The sequence below is a fragment of the Aotus nancymaae genome, unplaced genomic scaffold, assembly GCF_030222135.1.
Source record: "Aotus nancymaae isolate 86718 unplaced genomic scaffold, 86718_ANA_hifiasm-v0.15.2.pri h1tg000053l, whole genome shotgun sequence".
NCBI classification, from domain to species: domain Eukaryota; kingdom Metazoa; phylum Chordata; class Mammalia; order Primates; family Aotidae; genus Aotus; species Aotus nancymaae.
This window is the reverse complement of record NW_026988467.1, coordinates 23,813,400-23,829,721: the sequence shown is the minus strand read 5'-3', so window position 1 is coordinate 23,829,721 and position 16,322 is coordinate 23,813,400. Positions and strand designations below refer to the sequence as shown.

The 16,322-nt window shown below is 43.0% G+C and overlaps 1 protein-coding gene across 2 annotated transcripts in view; it reads right to left on the bottom strand.

Moving 5' to 3' along the window:
• Positions 1-16,322, bottom strand: part of WDTC1 (WD and tetratricopeptide repeats 1) — an 80,158-nt gene that overhangs the window by 49,009 nt on the left and 14,827 nt on the right. The window contains exons 1-2 of one of the 2 annotated variants that reach the window (XM_064363529.1): positions 3,924-4,046; positions 1,378-1,524 (exon numbers count right to left, since the gene is read on the bottom strand). In XM_064363529.1, the coding sequence (XP_064219599.1) occupies positions 1,378-1,425 (48 nt within the window). In that variant the 5' untranslated portion in view covers positions 1,426-1,524; positions 3,924-4,046. Of the gene's footprint in view, positions 1-1,377; positions 1,525-3,923; positions 4,047-16,322 lie in introns of those variants that run through there. The other variant, XM_012439789.3, reaches the window with a different exon arrangement.

The following is a 16,322-nucleotide window of genomic DNA, read 5'->3' as shown; positions in this document are numbered from 1 at the left end:
ACCCTGCTGATTCTATGCCTTTAGGAAATGGCCTCTGTCCTTGACGACCACTCAGTCTGATGAAATCACACACAAAGAACTCCCACAAATGGACAAAGCTAAAAGGATTCAGGGGCTGGGCGTGGTGGCTCACGCCTGTAACCCCAGTACTTTGGGAGGCCCAGGAGGTAAGGATTACCTGAGGTCAGGAGTTTGAGACCAGCCTGGCCAACATGGTAAAACCCCGTCTCTACTAAAAATACAAAATTAGTTGGGTGTGGTGGCACGTGCCTGTAATTCCAGCTACTCAGGAGCCTGAGGCAGGAGAATCACTTGAAACCAGGAGATGGAGGTTGCAGTGAGCCAAGAGCGTGCCATTGCACGCCAGCCTGGGCAACAACAGCAAAACTCCATCTCAAAAAATAAAAATAAAAAATAAATAAAAGGATTTAGGGATGCAGGGAAAAATAAACAAATGTGCCAAGCACATGGCTCATGTAGAGGCACACACTCAATCCTAAATGGTGACCACAGCTTATGCTTCGTGCCACTTGATTTTTAAAAAATTTTCTTGTTAAAATTTTTTTAGCACTTTTTAGCACTTAACTTTCAAAGAACTTTCTCAAGCTCATTCAGATTTCATTCTCAAGGTCAGCCTACAGGCAGACAGTCATTATCGTCATTTAACAACATAAAACTGAGGCACAGGAGGTAAAATGACTAAAAACCTATAGGTAGTTAATTAGGGCAGTGGTGAAATTAAGCTCCTGACTCCAACTGGGGATTCTTTACAGTGCTGGTGCACATCACGCCTTGGTTTAATGTATTCCATTAAACCTCTATGGCTCCTTTATTGAGGGTTTTCCTGACAAAGCCTGGGGCTACTTCAGTAACTGAACTTGACTGCCCAGTCATCCATTCATCTCACAGGTATCAGAGTGTCTTTACATACAAACTGCAGTGGACAGGCTTCAGCACAGGAAGTCTCGAAGAGAATCCAAGCTGAACTGGATTAAGACTCTCCCAGGATTTCTTACATACACAACATGGCAGCTGGAGCAACATGAAGAAGTTATACCTACTCTTGCGCACCACCTGCCCAACACACGGATGTGTATGCGTCTGCACAGCACACTGACAGCTTCCCTCCCTCGCCAGCCTGCATTAATCTTAGCAGTCCAGGCACAAGTATGTGGACAGAGCCTCCATGAAATGCATGTTCTTAGACTATACAAGATGGAGACGTAGGGACCTTAATTCTAGTTCTGGGTCTGCCAGTAACTAGCTATGTGACTTTTGGCAAGTCACAGACTGTAGATCTCAGTTTTTTCATCTGTAAAATCAATCTGTGGGAATGAAAGGATCTCATGATCTGGTTCAGAAGTCTGAGCTGCTTACCTTGATCTGCCTACGGATAAGGTCTCTAGTTATGTTGACTTTTGCCATCTTTTCTTAATGGGTTCAACAGAAGGAAGCTATAGGAGGATTTTCAGGACCCTGAGCATTCCAGCCAAGCCCAGGTCCACAAAACACACATTTAATTACCTGGAGAAAAAAAAAAATCATCAAACTTTAGAGGATGGATAATAAAGTGGCTCCCAAGACCTAATTCCACCCCTAAAACAGCCCACCCCTAAAACAGTGAACTGGCTATTGCCTGTCCTTTGTGGCATGGTGAGCTGGCCCTGCTCCACAGTGTTGAAAAACCTCTAACGGGTGAAGTGGGTAGGGAGAACAGTAGCACAGCCCCAGTAAGCGGTGGAACAAACATGGAAGGAGTATGCTAAGCTTCATCAGAAAATGGCAGGTTGAGTATAAGTATGAAGGATGATGGTAGCATGTCCTTAAAGTTAGAACAAGGCAAAAGCTAGAAAGACATCAAGTTTCACTTGCTCAGTATGCATCTGCGGCAGCTCGTCTGAACTTTTAGTTATGTTTCAAATCTCTGATCCTAGGCTTGGCTCTCCCTGAAACCAAATCAGTATCACACACAGAACTCTCAAGCCTCTAATAGATTCACAGAATCAAACAGTGTAAAGGAAATGTAATGGTGACTTGTGTCCAAGACCCACCCTAATGAAGAAATCCTCCTTTAACATCCTTTTGGGTAGGCTTTTAGTCTCACTACTCCTTTTTTCTTTTTTGAGATAAGGCCTCACTGTCACCCAGGATGGAGTGCAGTGGCACGATCAGGGCTCACTGTAGCCTCAATTTCCAAGGCTCAGGTGATCCTCCCATCTCAGCCTCCTGAGTAGCTGAAACCACAGGTGCACACCACCCCTTCCAGCTAATTTTTTCTTTTCTTTTTTTTTTTGTAGAGATGGGATCTCGTCATCTTGCCAAGGCTGGTATTGAACTCCTGAGCTCAAGAGATCTGCCCACCTCAGCTTCCCAAAGTGCTGGGATTACAGGCGTGAGCCATTGAGCCTGGCCTCCTCTCACCACTCGTCAAAGCAACCTACTCCTGTGTTATACAACTCTGATGCTTAGAAATAACAAGCAATCGGCTGGGCGTGACGGCTAAAACTACAAATTAGCTCATGCCTGTAAACCCAGCACTTAGGGAGGCCGAGGCAAGAGGATCACCTGAGGTTAGGAGTTCAAGACCAGCTTAGCCAACATGGTGAAACCTTGTCTCTATTAAAACTACAAAAAATGAGCTGGGCATGGTGACACATGCCTGTAATCTCAGCTACTCAGGAGGATGAGGAAGGAGAATTGCCTGAACCTTAGAGGTGGAGGTTGCAGTGAGCCAACATCACGCCACTGCACTCCAGTGTGGGCCACAGAGCGAGACTCTGTCTCAAAAAATAAATAAATAAATAAATAAAAAGAAAAAGAAATAACAAGCAATCCTATTTCTGAGGATTTGCCATAAGAAAAAGAAAAGTCAGGTGTGGTGGTGCAGTGGTGTGCCCCTGTAGTCCCAACTACTCAGGAGGCTGAGACAAGAGGATCACTTGAGCCCAGGAGTTCAAGTCCAGCTTGGGCAACATAGTGAGACTGTCTCTAAAAAAGAAAAACAACTTTATCATAAGGAAACTCTAAATATGTCCGGGCTGGTGGCTAAGGCCTGTAATCTCAGCACTTTGGAAGGCCGAGGTCGGAGGATCACCCAAGGTCAGGAGATCGAGACTAGCCTGGCCAACATGGTAAAACACTCTCTATTAAAAATGCAAAATTAGGCCGGGTTCGGCGGCTTCCGCCTGTAATCCCAGCACCTAGGGAGGCCGAGGCGGGCAGATCACAAGGTCAGGAGTACGAGACCAGCCTGGTTAATATGATGAAACCCTGTCTCTACTAAAAATACAAAAATTAGCTGTGTGTGATGGTGGATGCCTGTAGTCCCAGCTACTCAGGAGGCTGAGGCAGGAGAATCGCCTGAACCCAGGAGGCAGAGGTTGTAGCAAGCCAAGATCATGCCACTGCACTCCAGCCTGGGTGACAGAGCGAGACTCTGCCTCAAAAAACAAACAAAAAAACAAAAAACAAAAAACAAAATTAGCTGGGCGTTGTGGCACATGCTTGTAATCCCAGCTACTTGGGAGGCTGAGGCAGGAGAATCGCTCGAACCCAACAGTGAGCCAAGACTGCGCCACTGCACTCCAGCCTGGGCGACAAGAGTGAAAAAGGAAAACTCAAAATATAAGAAATAAGATTCCGGAGACAGATCCAAGATGGCTGATCACTAGCAGCTCGGGATTGTAGCTCCCAGAGAAAGTGTACAGAACGAGAGAATGCCACACTTTCAGATGAATTTTTGTCACCCACAGACCGGAAGATTCCCAGCGGAGGAGCCCCACGGGTTGCCAGGGCGACTCTTGTGGCCAGCATGGCAGTTTTGCTGGCACCCTGGCGCAGCGGTTCTTGGTGCAGAGTATACAGGACTGGGTCCCCTTTTGGTCGACGTTTGGAGCTCCGGGAAGGCAGAGTTGCCCATTTACCTGATTGAAGAAGGGACTCAAGAGGGAAGCCAGACTGGAGATTCCTGGGCAGAAAAGCACCATGAATCTTAATGCCGCTGTTTTGGCTGGTGCAGTGGGTTGCTCAGATTTCAGAGCTGGGAATCAGCAAGTTGGACGTCCACTCAGAGACCTAATTTGAAAGTAGGCAATTACAAAGATGACAGGTAGATGAACTCACAATGATGGGAAGAAACCAGCGTAAAAACGCTGACAATACCCAAGATCAGAATGCCTCTCCCTCTACAGGGGATCACAGTTACTCATCAACAAGAGAACAAGGCCTGATGGAGAACGAGTGCGTTCCATTAACAGATTTAGGCTTCAGAAAGTGGATAATAAGGAACTTTAGTAACCTAAAAGAACATGTTCTATCCCAATGTAAAGAAACTAAAAACCTTGAAAAAAGGTTTGACGAAATGCTAACAAGAATAGACAACTTAGAGAGGAATATAAGTGAATTAATGGAACTGAAGAACACAATACGAGAACTCCGTGAAGTATGCACAGGTTTTAACAGTCGACTTGATCAAGCAGAAGAAAGGATATCAGAGGTCGAAGACCAACTTAATGAAATGAAACGAGAAGACAAGATTAGAGAAGAAAGAGTAAAAAGGAATGAGCAAAGTCTCCAAGAAATATGGGACTATGTGAAAATACCTAATTTACGATTGATAGGTATACCTGAATGTCATGAAGAGAATGAATCCAGTTGGAAAACATTCTTCAGGATATTATTCAGGAAAACTTTCCTAATCTAGTAAGGCAGGACAATACTCAACTCCAGCTAATCCAGAGAACACCACAAGATATTTCTCAAGTAGAGCAACTCCAAGACACATAATTGCTAGATTCACTAGGGTTGAAATAAAGGAGAAAATTCTAAGGGCAGCTAGAAAGAAAGGTCACGCTACCCATAAAAGGAAGCCTATCAGACTCACAGCAGACCTCTCACAAGAAACCCTACAAATTAGAAGAGAGTGGGGGTCAATATTCAATATCCTCAAAGAAAAGAATTTTCAACCCAGAATCTCATATCCAGCCAAACTAAGCTTCATAAGCGAAGGAAGAAGAAAATTTTTCGTGAACAAGCAAGCACTCAGAGATTTCATCACCACCAGGCCTGCTTTACAAGAGCTTCTGAAAGAAGTACTACAAACAGAAAGGAACAACCAGTATCAGTCATCCCAAAAACTTACCAAAACTTAAAGAGTATCTCTATAATGAAGAATCTACATCAACTAATGGACAAAATAGCCAGCTAGCATGAAATGACAATATTGAACTCACAAATATTAATATTAATTCTAAATTTAAATGGATTAAATGCCCCAATCAAAGACACAGAGAGGTAAATTGAATAAAAAGTCAAAACCCATCGGTACTCTGTATCCAGATCTATTTCACAAGCAACGACATACAAAGATTCAAAACAAAGGGATGGAGGAAGATTCACCAATTAAATGGAGAGCAAAAAAAAAAAAAAAAAACCAGGAGCTGTAACTTTTGTCTCTTACAAAATAGACTTTAATAGTAACAAAGACTAAAAGAAACAAAGAAGGACATTACATAATGGTAAAAGGATCAATGCAACAACAGGAGTTAATGATTATAAATATATATGCACCCAATACAGGAGCACCCAGATACATAAGACAAGTTTTTAATGACTTATAAAGAGACCTGGACTCCCGCACAATTATATCGGGAGATTTTGACACCACATTGTTAATTTTCGATGGATCAACGACATAGAAAATTAATAGGGACATCTATGATTTGAACTTAGACCTGGAATAAGTAAACAGTGAATATTTATAGAATTCTCCACCCCAGGTCCACAGAACATACATTTTTCTCAGTATCATATTACACCTATTTTGAAAGTGACTACATAATTGAAAGTAAATCACTCTTCAGCATTTGCATAGCATTTCACAGACTTAAATAAAATATTGATTGGCTGTTTGTTTGTTATTTTTTTCCCTTATTCCTTCCTGTCTCCGTTGTTAAGCACAATTATCGGCATAAAAGAGGTTTTTAATACCTATTTTTAGACTGCATTCCAGCCTGGGCAATAGAGCAAGAATCCTGTTCTCTCTCCCGCTTTTTCTTTCTTTCTTTCTTTCTCTCACAAAAAAAAAGATTCCATACCCAAGCATATTCATCATAGATTTTGTAACAGCAAAAAAATTAAAGCTAACCAAATTTCTAATAATAGAGGAATGACTAAATAATGTATAGTATAGCCATATATCATACAGAGATTAGAAATCAAACTATGAAAAACAAAATGTTTATGTCTTATTACAATGTTTATATAACATGCTGCTTTTTCCACAGTTATCACAGCTATGTTTATAAAAGGAAATATAGGCTGGATATAGTGGCTCACACCTGTAATCCCAGCACTTTGGGAGGCTGAGGTGAGTGGATCACTTGAGCTCCTAAGTTCCAACCCAGTCTGGGCAACATGGCAAAACCTTTTCTCTATAAAAAATTAGCTAGGTTGTGGTGGCACATGCCTGTGATCCCAGATACTAAGGAGGCTGAGGTGGGAGGATTGTTTGAGCCTGGGAGGCAGAGGTTGCAGTAAACTAAGACCACACCAATGGACTCCAGTCTGGGCAACAAATGAGACCCTCTCTCTCGAAAATATATATATATATGTTTTTAAAAAATAGGGCCAGGCATGGCTCACAGCTGTAATCCCAGCACTTTGGAAGGCTGAGGAGGGAGTACTGCTTGAAGCCAGGTGTTTGGGACCAGTCTGGGCAGCAAAGTGGGACCTTATCTGTAACAGCAACAACAATAAAAATAGTTGGGCATGGTGGCATGCACCTGTAGTCCCAGCTACTCAGGAGGCTGAGGTGGGAAGATCACTTGAGCCAGGAGTTTGAGGCTGCAGTGAGCTATGGATGGCTCTACTGCACTCCAGCCTAGATGACAGAACAAGATCCTGTCTTTAAACAAATTAAAAATAAGTAAAATAATGAAAATAATAGCTATCTCTGGATAATAATATAACCGACTTTTTCTACTTTTTAATATTTTAAAAATTATTCTATAAAAGCACACTTTTATAATCAGATTTAAAAATATTAGACTTTCAAGGAAAGTTCTGCCTCCTGTCATTTTCACCTTTTAGTCCTGCTTCCACCTTTGAAGCTACACAGAAGAAGTTTGGTCTTTTTGCCCAATCATGGCCCTTTGTCCTCAGAAGATGGCTCTCAGGGTCCACCAGTTCTCTCTGCCAACCCTGCCAGCCATTAGAACCTCACAATGCCACCTTTCAATCTCTCACCAGCTGGCCTCCTGTAGATTCCTAGCACACCCTCCTGAAATCACACGTTTTTCACCTGATCTGTGAGTAGACTTCTTCCTTTCCTCTGTCACTTAACCACAAAAGAAAACTCTACACCTAAACATTATGTTATTGCAGATTTTTTTTTTCCCTTTAGTGCTAGGCATGCAGTAGGACAGTAAAAAAAAAAAACTTGCTGCCAAATTAGATATTCTCATTCAGCCCAAGTTCTTTGGGACTAATACCTCCATAATCAATTTTGGGATCACAAGCTCTTTTCTTCTTCTTTTTTTTTTTTTTTGAGACAGAGTCTTGTCCTGTTGTCCAGGCTGGAGTGCAATGGTGCAATTTTGGCTCACTGCAACCTCTGCCTCCTGGGTTCAGTCGATTTTCCCGCCTCAGTCTCGTGAGTAGCTGGGATTACAGGTGCCTGCCACCACACCCAGCTAATTTTTCAATTTTTAGTAGAGATGGAGTTTCACCATGTTGGCCAGGCTGATCTTGAACTCCTGACCTTGTGATTTACCCGTTTAGGCCTACCAAAGTGCTGGGATTACAGATATGAGCCACCGTGCCTGGCCCTTTTTTTTTTTTTTTTTTTTTTTGAGGTAGAGTCTCGTTTTGTTGCTCAGGCTGGAGTGCAGTGGCACAATCTTGGCTCACTACAACCTCCACCTCCTGGGTTCAAGTCAAGTGATTCTTATGTCTCAGCCTCCCGAGTAGCTGGGACTACAGGCACCTGCCACCTGGCTAATTTTTGTATTTTTAGTAGAGGTGGAAGTTTCACCATATTCATAAGGCTGGTCTCGAACTCCCAACCTCAGGTGATCAGCCTGCCTCGGCCTCCCAAAGTGCTGGGATTACAGGTATGAGCCACTGTGCCCAGCCATTTTTTTTTTAAATTGAGATTGGGTCTCATTATGTTACCCAGGCTGGTCTCAAACTCCTGGGCTCAAGTAATCCTCTCACCTCAGCCTCCCAAAGTGCTAGAATTACAGGCGTGAGCCACCATGCCTGGCAGGATCATGAGCTCTTAAAAAGGCAAGAACCTTCCCTTACAACATGAAACCATTCAGCACTGCCATCTTAGTGTCATTACAAGGGAGATATGGCAGTTGCTGGCATTTTTAAGGGTGAGCATCAAGACCACCAGGAATACCACCTGAGAATTATAGTTTCATGGTGATTTTTCCAGAGCTCTTTGGCCATCAAATTAAAAAAGTGAATTTGAACAAATTAATGTAAGTTAAACACTAGCCTGAAATTGTGTCTATAGCTCTGCTTTGTGATATACTGGTCAAAACCAAAACAACAACAACAACAATTTCCCCACAATCACCAAGCATATGAGGTGAGGATGATTATATTGGAAATAACACCAAAGAAGTGACTATATCTGGTATTAAGAACAGTTTTGTGACCTTGCTTAAGTCTTTTAGTCTTTCCAAGTAGGCACTCATTCCTGTGACTCACTGGCATAGGATGCACTGGAACAAACACTGATGGCATTATGTACGCTTCACCCAAAAAAGGCTCATTCCTTACCCAAAATACGCTTTTTCCTTGAAAGACTGCTGTGGAGGTGAAATGAAATAATGTAAGTCAAAAGGTTTTTCTTTTATCCTAAAAATACAGCTACTTGGCTGGGCACAGTGGCTCACACCTGTAATCCCAGCACTTTGGGAGGCCAAGGCAGGCAGATCACGAGGTCAGGAGTTTGAGACCAGCCTGGTCAACATCGTGAAACACGTCTCGACCAAAAATACAAAAACATGGCCGGGCGCGGTGGCTCACGCCTGTAATCCCAGCACTTTGGGAGGCCAAGGCGAGTGGATCAGGAGGTCAGAAGTTCAAGACCAGCCTGGCCAAGATGGTGAAACACTGTCTCTACTAAAAATACAAAAATAGCCAGGCACAGTGGCAGGTGCATGTAATCCCAGCTACTTGGGAGGCGGAGGTAGAATTGCTTGAACTTGGCGGCAGAGGTTGCAGTGAGCTGAGATCGCACCACTGCACTCCAGCCTGGACAATAAAATGAGACTCCATCTCAAAAAAAAAAAAAAATTAGCTGGGCATGGTGGCAGGCACCTGTAATCTCAGCTACTCAGAGACTGAGGCAGGAGAATTGCTTGAACCTGGGAGGCAGAGGTTGGTGAGCTGAGACCGCGCCACAGCACTCCAGCCTGGGCAACAGAGTGAGACTCCGTCTCAAAAAAAAAAAAAAAAAAAAAAAAGAATATAAATGTTTTTATTTGCTAAGAAATATATGTTGCCAAATACTAAGCACTTACTATGTGCCAGGCATTGTGCTAAGGGTTTTAGAGTCATCCATTCAACAAATGAACATAAGGAGCTTTTACTACATGCCAGGTGCTATTCCTGGCACAGAATGAAGGGCACAGTGAGCAAAACAGGCAATGTCCTTGCTCTCATGGTACTTACATTCTAGCAGGAGGGGACAAACAATAAACAATGAAATAAATAAAACAAAGAAAATATCCAGTAGTGGAAAGTGCTATGATGACAATAACACAAGTTGAAGTGACAGGGACTGGTGAGCTACTTTTAGACTTGAGGTCAAATAAACTGTAGTGGACATTTATTGAATTTTCTGGCTTTTCACCATTTGAACCCTTCTTAAATTTTTGGGAATTCCCCTTCTGAGTCTAGTGGGAAGCAGAGCCCCTTACCACTATAAAGTGAGAAAGGAGGTGACTGAGATTCTCTTTCTGAGGCTCCCTTGAAGCTACAGTGTGAATATATGGCCCAGGTTACGCCAACCAGACACAACACCCCTAAATCTTGAACTAGAATCCAGTGTTTCAGAGTCAGAGGACAACAGAGAGTCCACTTGGAGTGTAGCCAGGGGTGACCACAGTGGTCATTAAGTCCAGTGCAGCTGATGGTGTTAGCTGTGTAAGTAGTGGTGGCAACAATGTCTTCACCAGGCTGAGTCTATGAGTGATTTTACTTGTGGGTCCTGCCTGCTGCTCAGTTTCTCTTGTTCTAGCATTCTTCAAGCATGACTCTATGACCTTCCCTGATGTTTTATGAATTTCCTCAATATCCTTTCAATAATCAGCCAGAGTTGGTTTCTGTGGCATACAATTACAAATCCTGCCTGATATAGAGGGGTTCTCTGAGAAGAGGACATTTAAGCTGTAACATGAATGACAAGAAGCAGCAAACAACTGGGGGAAATCCACTTCCAGAAAGAGCGTACTAAGATCACAGAAGACTGGTTCAAAAAGTTTTGGCCGGACACAGTGGTTCATGCCTGTAATCCCAGCACTTTAGGGGGCTAAGATGGGCAGATCACCTGAAGTCAGAAGTTTAAGACCAGCCTGGCCAACATTAGTGAAATCCCATCTCTACTAAAAAAAAATAGAAAAATTAGTCAGGTGTGGTGGTGCATGCCTGTAATCCCAGATACTCAGGAGGCTGGTGCAGGAGAATCGCTTGAACTTGGGAGCCAGAGTTTGCAGTGAGCTAAGATGGCACCACTGCACTCCAGCATGGGCGACAGAGCGAGACTCCATCTAAGAAAAAAAAAAAAGTTTTATGGGCTGGTCTGAACGTAGCGAGTTATCTCAATTGATTACAGATCAAACTCTTTGTTCTACTCTTTCCCCTCTTCTCATTACTGCACTTGAGTAGTCTTAAACAAAAAAAGCTTGTATGGTAGATGCTCTTACTATCAGAATTTTACATATAAGGAAACATATTCATAGACATGCAACAATTTTCACAATGTTACACAGCTAAAACTGGAGTTGGAGCAGGAACTCAAACCCAGGGCTGTGAGATTCCAAAGTCCATTCTCTTGACAACTACGATATGTAATTTCCTAGAGTAGCGATCAATATGAGTATCCACCAAAAGAGCCCACTAAATTGCCACCACTTATTCATTAATTTCCTTAAAATGTTAACTGGGGGCCAGATGCGATGGCTCACACTTGTAATCCCAGCACTTTGGGAGGCCAAGGCGGGTGGATCATAAGGTCAAGAGATCAAGAGCATTCTGGCCAACATGGTGAAACCCCATCTCTACTAAAAATACAAAAATTAGCTGGGCATGGTGGCACGTGCCTGTAGTCCCAGCTACTGGGGAGGCTGAGGCAGAAGAATCACTTGAACCCGGGAGGGCAGAGGTTGCAGTGAGCTGGGATCATGCCACTGCACTCTAGCCTGGCAACAGAGCAATATTCCATCTCAAAATCAAAACAAAACAAACAAAAACGTTAACTGGGTATTTACCTAGCACCAAGCACTGGGAAAGACAAGGGGGAATATGAGATGAAATACATAGTACCTATACTAAGAGAGCTCAGTATCAAAGGCAAGGGGCTTTTAGCTAACACTGGTGTGTGGCTTGGAAATACTAAAAGGAACAAGAGTAGGGGGAAAAAGAGAAACCAGACAAGCAGGAAACCACAATTCAGATAAATGGTAAAATGGTAAAATGGAAATTGGGATCTGATTGGTAGACCGAAATTTAAAAAAAACCAAAATGTCAAAATTTGGCCAGGTGTGGTGGCTCATGCCTGTAATCCCAGCACTTTGGGAGGCGGAGGTGGGCAGATCACCTGAGATTGGGAGTTCAAGACCAGCCTGGCCAACATGCTATCTATCACTTCTTCTCAGAATGGGAGAAGAAACCACGTCTCTATTAAAAATACAAAAAAATTAGCAAGGCGTGGTGGCACATGCCTGTAATCCCAGCTACTCGGGAGGCTGAGGCAGGAGAATCATTTTAATCCGGGAGGTGGAGATTGTGGTGAGCTGAGATTAAGCCACTGCATTCCATCCTGGGTGACAGACGAAACTCTGTCTCAAAAAAAAAAAAAAAAAAAGTCAAAATTTAATACAACTGATGCTTAATCGGCATTCTTTTTTTTTTAAAGACAGAGTCTCACTCTGTCACCCTGGCTGGAATGCAGTGGCGTGCCCTCAGTTTACTGCAACCACCACGTTTTGGGTTCGAGCAGTTCTCGTGCCTCAACCTCCCAAGTAACCGAGATTACAGGCGTGCATCACCATGTTCAGCTAATTTTCTTGTATTTTTTTGTAGAGATAGGGTTTCACCATGTTTGGCCAGGCTGATCTTGAAGTTCTGACCTCAACTGATCCACCTGCCTCTGCTTCCCAAAGTGCTGGGATTATAGGTGTGAACCAACACGCCTGGCCTAACTAGCATTCTGGTGAATATTTCGGCTCCCATCCTAAGAAGAAATGATAGATAGCATACTGGCAGAAAGCTCATCTTGGAGCATGCTTGTCTTCTCTCCTCTCAAGAAAAAAGGGATTCAGTGCCTTTCTACAAACTTTTACAGACAAGCATAACTGGAAACACTTTATTTTTTAAAATCTTGTTTTTTCTTTTTTGTTTTTAAAACTTTTTTTTTTTTTTTTTTTTTGAGACAGAGTTTCGCTCTTATTGACCAGGCTGAGTGCAATGACACAATCTCAGCTCACTGCAACCTCTGCCTCATGGGCTCAAGCGATTCTCCTGCCTCAGCCTCCCGAGTAAATGAAATTACAGGGATGCGCCACCACATCCGACTAATTTTGTATTTTTAGTAGAGATGGGGTTTCTCCATGTTGGTCAGGATGCTCTCGAACTCCTGACCTCACGATCTGCCCGCCTCAACCTCTCAAAGTGCTAGGATTACGGGTGTGAGCCACTGTGCCCAGTCTAAAACTGGAAACACTTCTAAGCAGAGATTATTTAAAAGGTTCACATCAGGAAGGAAATATCTTTAAATCTACCAAGGGGCATAACAAGTTTCATACTTCAGTCCAAAGTTTCTCAAACACAAATAATCAGATCAATAAATCAACAGTTATTTGAGGATGAAAAGATTTAATTATAATCAAATTTTAAAAGTATTATTTTATGGAGGGCTTTGAGCTCAGATATGAAACGATATATGAGAGATTTGGAATTGACACAACAAAGTTACATATATGATTAAACACTAGAAAAGACTACAACAAGAGGATTTCTGTCTGGAGCAGTATGCAAATTACATAATGTTCAGTTCTGCAAAGAGGCAAAAAGGCTGAAATTAGGGACTTTAAGAATTCATAAAATAGGCCGGGCGCGGTGGCTCATGCCTGTAATCCCAGCACTTTGGGAGGCTGAGGTGGATGGATCACTTGAGGTTGGGAGTTTGAGACCAGCCTGACCAACATGGAGAAACCCCATCTCTACTGAAAATACAAAATTAGCCAGGCGTGGTGGTGCATACTTGTAATCCCAGCTACTCGGGAGGCTGAGGCAGGAGAATCACTTGAACCTGGGAGATGGAGGTTGCGGTGAGCCGAGATTACATCATTGCACTCCAGTCTGGGCAACAAAAGCAAAACTCCGTCTCAAAAAAAAAAAAAATTCCTAACATAAAATTTCTAATGCCTATTATGCCAGGCACTGTGATGAACTTTGAAAATATAGCAGATGGCTGGGTGTGGTAGCTCACGCCCGTAATCCCAGAATTTTGGGAGGCAGAGGTAGGAAGATCACTTGAGGCCAGGAGTTAGAGATCAGCCTGAATAACACAGCAAGATTTTGTCTCTTTAAAAAAAAAAGGGGGGGCCGGGCACAGTGGCTCACGCCTGTAATTCCAGCACTTTGGGAGGCTGAGGAGGGTGGATCATAAGGTCAGGAGTTCGAGACCAGCCTGACCAACATGGTGAGACCACGTCTCTTTTAAAAATAAATTAATTAATTTAAAAAAAAAAAGGCCGGGCACACCTGTAATACCAGCACTTTGGAAGGCCGAGGCGGGCGGATCACAAGGTCAAGAGATTCAGAACATCCTGGCCAACATGGTGAAACCCTGTCTCTACCAAAAATAAAAAAAAATTAGCTGGGCTTGGTGGCACATGCCTATAATCCCAGCTACTCAGGAGGCTGAGGCAGGAGAATCGCTTAAACCCAGGAGGCAGAGGTTGCAGTGAGCAGAGAGTGCACCACTGCTCCAGCCTGGGTGACAGAGTGAGACTCAGCCCCGCCTCAAAAAAACAACAATAACAGTAAAAAACAAAGAGAGGCAATACAGTTGTTCTTCATTGACTATAAGGCCATTGTAATCAGAGCACCATAAAGAGACTAAAAAAGGGAAATGTAACCAAACGACCAAAAGAAATAGGTAGGACACTAAATTCAGAAAGAACAACATGAATTAATAAGTTAAACCTTCTTTATACTCTCATTTGTTCCTACATCTTAGAAGCACCAAAAATTACACTGAGGGAAACAAACTAAACACATCATACAGAATAAGAAAGACAACTTGGAAAACCCTAATGGAAAAAGGGGACCACAGGGACCATAACAGACCACAAATAACTTCTTTTTTTTTTTTTTTTTTGAGACAGAGTCTCGCTCTGTCACCCAGACTGGAGCGCAGTGGTGCAACCTTAGCTCACTGCAACCACCACCTCCTGGATTTAAGCGATTTTCATGCCTCTGCCTCCCAAGTAGCTGGGACTACAGGCATGCACTACTGAGCCCAGCTAGTTTTTGTATTTTTTGTAGAGACAGAGGTTCACCATTTTGCCCAGGCTGGTCTTGAATGCCCGGCCTCAAATAATCTGCCTGCCTCAGCTTCCCAAAGTGTTGAGATGTGCCCGGGCACAAGTAACCTTTAACGTGCATTCTTCTTCATTGTAAGGAGAGCACAGTTAACAATAAACCCTGATTTGCATACTTGAAGCTCTAATACATTAATGGCTAATTTGTCTGAAAAATATAAAAACTCAACAAAAACTTTCTCTAGCTAGAGGACAAAGGTTTTTCAATTTTATTTTTGTATTTTTTTTTGAGACAAGATCTTGCTTGGTTGCCTAGGCTGGAGTGCAGTGGTGCAATCACTGCCTCACTGCACTCTAGCCTAGACTTCCTTGGCTCAAGTAATCCTGCCACCTCACCCTCCTGAGTAGCTGGGACCACATGTGTGTGCTACCATGTCCAGCTAATTTTTTTTATTTTTTGTAGAGATGTGACCTCACTTTGCTGCCCAGGCTGGTATCCAACTCCTGGGCTCAAGCAATCCTCCCATCTCAGCCCCTCAAAGTGCTAGGATTTATAGGCATGAGCCACCACATCTGGTGGGTTTAAAATTTTTTTTTAATTTTTGAGACTGAGTCTTGCTCTATCACTCAGGCTGGAGTACAGCAGCATGATCTCGGCTCATGCCTCAGCCTCCCTCGTAGATGGGATTATAGATGCCCCCCCACCATGCCTGGCTAATTTTTGTATTTTTAGTAAAGACAGGGTTTCACCATGTTGACCAGGCTGACACATCTGGCAGGTTTTTTTTTTTTTTGTCCCCAAGGTCACTTCTGATACCAAAGGTTATTTTTTTAATAGAGGCAGGGACTTACTCTATCACCCAGGCTGGAATATAGTGGTGCAACTAGAGCATACCATAACTTTGAACTCCTGTGCTCACACAATCCTTCTTCCCACCTTAGACTCCCAAGTATCTAGGACTACAGACTTGCACCAACATTTCCAGTTAATTTTTTTTTCTCAATTCAGGGTCTTGCTATGTTGCCCAGGTTGGTCTCGACTGCCTAGCTAGCTTCAAGCAGTCCTCCTACCTTGGCTTCCCAAAGTACTGGAATTACAGGCATGAGGCACTGTGCCCAGGCCCCAAGGTTTACTATACATTAGGGTATTGTGGATCAGCTCTAGTAGATACTGAATGAATTAAGGAGAAAGAAGGAAGCCAATTTCTGGGAGCTGGGATTATGAAAAATATAAAAATACCTCAGGTACTGAGGAAAACACACACATAATGTTACAAAGAAAATATGAGCTGCTATGCAGATGTTATACTTCCCAAAAGGTATTCTATTCCTGGAGCTCTAAAATGCCTAGCATGTCACCATTTAACCCCATCATTTCTACAAACTTTTAACCTAGGCTACTGGAAAACTTTCTTCTACAAGCCTATCTATGATTTTAAAGGATGCTAACAAGAAAATAAAAGTCTGGCTAGGCATGGTGGCTCACACCTGTAATCCCAGCACTTTGGGAGGCTGAGGCAGGTGGATAATGAGGTCAGG